This window comes from Salvia splendens, chromosome 17 (genome assembly GCF_004379255.2).
Source record: "Salvia splendens isolate huo1 chromosome 17, SspV2, whole genome shotgun sequence".
NCBI classification, from domain to species: domain Eukaryota; kingdom Viridiplantae; phylum Streptophyta; class Magnoliopsida; order Lamiales; family Lamiaceae; genus Salvia; species Salvia splendens.
The window spans coordinates 24,972,398-24,979,471 of record NC_056048.1 but is presented as its reverse complement, the minus strand read 5'-3'; the positions used below and the strand labels follow the sequence as shown (position 1 = coordinate 24,979,471).

General features: G+C 32.5%; 1 protein-coding gene across 4 annotated transcripts; it reads left to right on the top strand.

Moving 5' to 3' along the window:
- The first annotated feature begins 134 nt into the window (after positions 1-134).
- On the top strand, positions 135-2,705 carry LOC121773749 (putative late blight resistance protein homolog R1A-10). 4 transcript variants are annotated; one of them, XM_042170665.1, is made up of 2 exons: positions 135-350; positions 739-2,705. In XM_042170665.1, the coding sequence occupies exon 2, from the start codon at positions 835-837 to the stop codon at positions 2,014-2,016; it is 1,182 nt and encodes a 393-aa protein (XP_042026599.1). In that variant the 5' UTR covers positions 135-350; positions 739-834; the 3' UTR covers positions 2,017-2,705. The 4 variants fall into 4 exon arrangements, with proteins under 4 accessions (XP_042026599.1, XP_042026598.1, XP_042026596.1 ...); XM_042170664.1 differs by having other exon boundaries at positions 729-2,705; XM_042170662.1 differs by having other exon boundaries at positions 582-2,705.
- The last annotated feature ends 4,369 nt before the right edge of the window (positions 2,706-7,074 follow it).

Sequence of the window (7,074 nt, the reverse complement as noted above, 5' to 3'; positions counted from 1 at the left end):
TCTATACGTCAAGTTATTTATAATTTATACCGTAGTTAAAACACAAATAATAATGGATACATTAATATTATTTTAACTATTTATGAACCGGAAAAAACGAAAGAGAGAAATTAAGAGAAAGAAGTAGAAAAACGCCTCACATTTTACACTCCCCGCCGATCCCAATCAACTCCCCTGCCTTTACGCTGCCGCGCCGCCTGCTTTCCTTTCCATCACCGGTAGTCCATCTCCATCTCCATCTCCCCGTCATACATTCTCACAGCTCTCTGTTTTTTGAGCCACCGTTGTCCGAACGCCGCCAGCCTTCCACCTCAAATCTCTCTCAATGTCTCTACAATTTCAAATCCTAGGTTAGATTCTTCCTCTACTACATTAATTTTGCTGCTAAACTTAGTTATGGTATCCAATTATTGCTCTAAGTTTGAGAGTGAGGAACAAAAAAACTGCCCATTTTTCCAAAATCATGTCTTTTGTAATAATAATTAAAAACATTTCAGTATGACATCTCTTTTCCATTATTTAGATAATGGATTAAGGGCGTTGCAGAAAGTCTCAGTGATTTCAGGTCACTCATTTTGCAGAGTTGTGTAAGAGCTTCTACTTATGATAGTCTTTGCTGAGTGCGAAATGTAAAGAGATGGATTATAAAAATAAATGGCTTACAATCTTCAATCCCTCATCACCATCCTACAACAAACCACGACTCGAATCCTTACTGAAAAAGCCAGATTTATGCAGGAGATTCTTGAAAAATCTTCATTTACAAAACTAGGAAGTTTGGAGAGGCAAATCAGAGATGCAACGTATCAAGCAGAAGATATTATTGAATCACGCATGGTTCATCAAATGCTTTGCACACCTCAAGGCATGAGGTTTACTTTCGTCATGCCATATCTACAAAAAGTAACACAACGGCTTGATTCTGCAAAAGAACAAGTTGTGAAGCTTGTGGAGGGGAAGGCGATGCTAACTCGCAGTGGTGCTTCTTCCTCGCATCATCTGACACCTGATGTGCATCAAGCAACGCAACATCTTGAATCTTTGAAGCATGTGGAGGTGGAGGAAAAGGAGATGTCAGCCATCAGTTCAAGGAGTACTGGTGCACCTTCCTCGAGCTCGAAGAAGTACTTGGTGGGAATTGATGAAGATCTGCTGCAGTTGAAGGATCGGCTTACAAATATGGAGCGCAACCTGGAGATCATTCCCATCGTTGGAATGGGTGGAGTAGGTAAGACCACACTTGCTCGAAAGCTTTATGAAGATCCATTGATTGTTGATCGCTTTGATGCTCGTGCTTGGACCACAAATTCACAAGATTACAATATGCGAGCAATTCTCTTAAGCCTTCTTCGTTGTGTAATTGGGAAAGAATGTGACCAACATGCTAATAAGGAAGATAATGAGTTAAAACATATTTTGTATCAGAGCTTGTACGGTAGAAGATACCAGATTGTATTGGATGACGTATGGAGCACAAAATTTTGGGATGAGATAAGGATGTATTTTCCAGACAACAATGAGGGGAGTCGAATTGTGATCACTACTAGGGATTCAGGTGTGGCGAAATATGCCGACTCTTCGAGTCTGATGCATCATGTGCAGTTGCTAAGCAAATCTGAAAGTTGGAATCTACTTCACCAACTTGTATTTGGAGAAGAGGATTGCCCTCTTGTGTTCCAAGAGATGGGTCAAAAGATTGCAAGTGACTGCGGCGGGCTTCCTCTAGCCATCAATGTGATTGGAGGGCTACTGTCTAAGATCGAAAAATCAAAGGATGCTTGGGAGAAAATTGGGAACAGCGTAATAGCTGCAATCGCTCAATCAGGCGAGCAGTTCTCTAGTATATTGTCTTTAAGCTATAACCACTTGCCGAATCACTTGAAACCTTGTTTCTTGTACATGGGAGCTTTCCCTGAAGACTCCGAGATAAAAGGATCCACACTCGTACGAATGTGGGTGGCCGAAGGATTTGTAAAATCTAAAGGCTCTTGTAGAGAGAAATCTATTGTTGGTTAGAGAAGTAGGAAAAACCAAATATATACAACTTCCATGATATGTTGAGGGATGTATGCATTGGGAAATCTGATGAGGAGAATTTTCTGCATATCAAGAATGGCCCCAATGTCACATTCTCTAACCCGCGGCGGCGCTTGATTGTCAACCCATCACATGGAAGTGAAGATGTTAATGGTTCATCACAAGCACAGTCTATGTCACTTTGAGCTTCCATCTGGTGCCTTTTCTGCGTTAAGATTGGTAAGGGTGGTGTTGGATTTTATGAGCCGTCTGAGCTATCTATGGCAGCTCCCTGAGTTAAGAAATCTCAAGATGAATCAGTTAGAGTTGTTAAAAGACGAAGACATGAAATATAGTAATCTATTGAAGCTGCAAATGATTCGGCGTCTGTATCTAACTGACTCGCCAAAAAGGATTGAGGAAGTGCAACAATCTGAATACGACAACTACGACGTCAGATCTCGTATCTCACGTGACCACCGTGCCACCAAGAGGAAAAGTGTATCATCTTATTTTGGACGGACGGACGGATGGAGTATTATATTTTGAAAATGGTTAGGTGGTATTCAGTTTCCTAGATAAAATAGTACAACCAAGATATAATATATGATTAAGTTGTAAGATTATTTTAGTTGAAGGAGGTTGACTAAGACTAATTATCACATGATTATTTTATGATTGAATTATGAGATTCAATCTCATGACCTACATATTTAATTCCGAGATACAATCTTGCAATAAACACTTTATGAAATATATTATTCATGTAACTATTATTGAAAATTACAAACTACACTCACTTTCTTATATTCATTTTCACATAATATGAACTTCCCATGGTCATGTAGTTGCTATACTTTTCCAATAATATCGATAGATAGTCTATTAATGAAAAATGTTTACAAGAACAGGTGAAAATTATGTGTGTGATATACGAAAAGTCGATAGACCAAGCAATTAAGCGTGGGTCATGGTCATGGTCTAACATGGGTCATGGTCTTGGACTCGTGAGTTGCATCTTTAGATTGACTTATTTAAGAACATATTTAAATTAAATTATTTCACACAACAACTTTGAATTGAATTATACCAAAATATACGTCTACAAGTGACGTTTTTTCCAAGGCTTATTATATATGTAGAGTATTTTATATTAACCAAAACAAGAGAGAAACTCCCCATATTGCAGTCAAAAAAATAATAAATTCATAATTCTAATTAATATTCGAATATTTTTACATTTACATTTTCTCATAAATTCTCATTTTTCCTCATTTTTTCATCAATATTATTTAAAGGAAAAAAAATTATTATTCTTTTTTAAGGATTAGTCAATTTTTTAAAGTCTAAAATATTAAATTTAAATTTAGAAATTGATATTAAATAAATAATCAAATATTTTCAGATATTTCATTAACATTTTCTTTTTACAAGTGTATATGCAATGTGGTTGTTAAGTATCAATTTGTATTTAATTGTGTACTGCCACATGTTTTGAAACTCATTATTTTTCTTCTATTCAAATAATATTAAGACTATCAAAAGTTGAAAGAAAATAAATTAAGAAATATATACTCCTATGATGATAGTTCCAAGAGACTTCCTAACTAGGATATCCCAGTTAGTCTCATAATTCCTGCATAGATTCACATTTGTCGGCCTATTCCCATTTTTTCAAACTCCAATTTATTAAAACTAATTGGAAGTTTTAGTTGAAACTTTATAATCTTTACAAATTATATATACTCACGGCTTACGTACTTTGGGTGATATGAACCTTTCAATCTAGCTAGGAGTATTAATTAGTAATTGGAAAATGTAATTGAACTACCACTAAAAAATGGCTTCAAAAAAGAATATTAATTTGTGTTTTTAAATACTATATATATTACTAACAGTTAAAAAAATGTACTTCATTTATGATGTCTCAACCAAAATTAGAAGACGCATATAGATTAAGACAATTTGTCATCAACTTAAAGATACTTTCTTCTGTGTCCTAAATTGTTTTTATTTTTAAAAAAATTTAATACAACTAATTGTGTTTTAATTTTTGTGTGCCTAAAAGATAAGCTTTTTTATAGTGGGCGCACTTAATCGTTAAAACATGCACTTAAGAAAGAGTTAGGGGGAAAACCACACGTTAAATACAATTCAAAAACACACTTATATATTAGTACATTTTTTTGCATTAATCAATTCAAAAACACACTTATATATTAGTACATTTTTTGCATTAATCAATTCAAAAACACACTTATATATTAGTACATTTTTTTGCATTAATTATATAACATTACACCTAAGCCATTTCATATATAGTTTATGAAAAAACTATTTTAAGAGAAAATTATATAAATTTTTTAAAATTTTTAGAGCTATTTTAGATTCATTCATTTTCATTGAAATGAAACATATATATATATATATATATATATATATATATATATATATATATATATATATATATATATCGTTAAATATTAAAAAAATCTACATCATTATAACAATAAATTGATTTCATTATATATATTATATCATGACATTATAGCAATGAATCTACACATAACATTGTCGATTATTCAATGAGTATCAAAAAGTTGATTCCCTAATTTACATTTATTGTATAAAATAGTAAATCTTATAAATATTTCACATGGCATAATTTAAATGGTTGACCACCCTAATATAAAGGCTATAATTTGTACACTTTGTTTTTCTTTGTGATTTATAGCTAGATTGTGTTTTCCTTGAGCGAAATTGTATACTTTGCACGATGCAATAAGACATTTGAATTCTAATTTGTCATATGTGGAAACATGGAACACAAGTTTACTTTGAATTTGAACAGTATTCGATGTTGCAATAATATTATTAATTCAACCATAACAACGAAAAAACTCCTTTAATTTAATCACGCAAGTAATTTGGAAAACCAAACATAAAACTACCTTATTAATTATTGCAAATATAACAATTACGTAAATCATGTGAATATGTGTCTATGTTTATTAGGTTGTATAGTCTGTAAACTAGGTTAGTGATAAAATGCAAACTCATATATTGTACAAACTTCAAATTATGATCTGGACCGTTAAATAATATCAACAGATGACAAACTAGTAGCAACAGAAAATGTCAACACAATTGTTGACATTGTGTTGACATTTTCTGTTGCTATTATTTTGTTATTTGTTGACATTTTCTAACGGTTCAGATTATAGTTTTGAGAGTTTGTACAATATTTAAAGTTTGCATTTGATTACATCCCCTATAAACTAATTATATTAACTCGAAATAGAAACTCTAGAACTAAATCATAAATAATGATTTTGTGTATGCACGCATCATCACTTTCAACGAAAATTTAGTAGAAGAGTTAAATCATCCAACCAAGTTAGTTACGGTCAAAATTAATATCAAGAATGGAACTTAAGTTGAAAATTAAATCCTAACTTTTTCCAAATTTTAAATCTTATATGGTATGATGAATGACTCATTAAAACAATCAATGCCCAAAAATTCTTCTTGTTAATAGTCAAAACCTATCAACAACTAGAAAATTAGTAATCCCATTTTGCCTCCACGGTATAAATATTCGTATCCCTACCATCAAATAATCACATATTTTTAACAAATGAAAAACTTCAATATTGCACTAGTTTTAGCTCTAAGCCTTCTTTTATGCTTTGAGATGTGCCAAAGCAGCAGATTATTATTGCATGATGAAGCAATGAGTCTTTTCATGAATTCTCTCGAAAGGGGCCCCGTCCCTCCCTCCGACCATTCGAGCTGCACTAACATCCCTGGTAGCAGCGGTGGCACCGGATGTCCCATCAAGGAAATGCACTTTGCCGGTGTGCAGCCTCGTCGTCGCGCCCCTCCCCCTCCGCCTTCATTTGGAGCAATGACACTAGAGAAATGAAGATCTTTGCTTTGTAAACTTTAAAGTAGGTAATTTAAGCAAAAGCCAAAGAATTATAGGAAAATTATTTTATTTTATTTTATTGTTAAGTTCTTTTTTTTAATAATTAATTCCTTGTGTGCATATATACAATAATACAAGGCGTGAAGTAGTAATAATGTTAATACCATATATCTATATGGATTTCAGCTGATTCATTGCAATATGAATTTGTATATTTGTAATTTGTTGTATTATGATCGATTTTAGACCAGCCATATATTAAAAATGTTCCGATTAATTTTTTATTCGCAAATCCACATTTTTATTTAAAAGTAATGCTATAAATGCACATTAAGTGTGACATTGAACCTAGTACAACAAGCTATGATAAATTATTATAAATTAATTAAAATGCAATTTGCAAATGAGTAAGCCATTCAATTTCTCTGCAATAGTTTGTTAATTGAATTTCGTTTCATTAGGCCTAATTATTAGCTCAAGCATTCTAACATAAGTTTCATAACCAATCTCCTATTTTTGAAAAGAACATAATAATTTACTACATTTCTAGGCCTAAAAATTAGTAACTAATTATGTTCAGACAATTGATAATATTATATGCGGAGTACAATTTAAAGTAATAAAATTCGATTTGATTAATCCTCAGTCCGACTCAATTCTTAACTACATTCGATTAGCAAATGTCTTGGAGATTAAAATGAAAATACTTTCACCATACACAGTCAATATAATAGAAACGGATACGTAAATCTAAATACTATACTATTTTATCCTGTGTATTTGATACGTATACTTAAAAATAATTAAGTTAGGCAAACATATAGAGTGGCCTAGCTGGAAAGTTAATTAATATTAAATGCGCACTAATCTCGAATTATGCAATGAACTTAATTACGTAATTAGAAGCTTAATTGCAACCAACGTGGATTCTCCAAAGCCGGCGGTCAAATCTTTATCAAGTACTCCCCCGTCCCGTCCGCCGTTAGAAGTCCCAGTTAACCATTTTAGTATGTTTGCCATTAGGAGTCTCCGTTTACTTTTACTATAAATGCTAGATATACCCCACTTTTACCATAAATGGTAGGTATAACTCAATTTCCAATAACTAATCACACTTATATTCTATTATA

Excerpts from the sequence above, each read along its gene's own strand:
- LOC121773749 (XM_042170662.1), top strand. The coding sequence starts at position 655 with ATGGCTTACAATCTTCAATCCCTCATCACCATCCTACAACAAACCACG.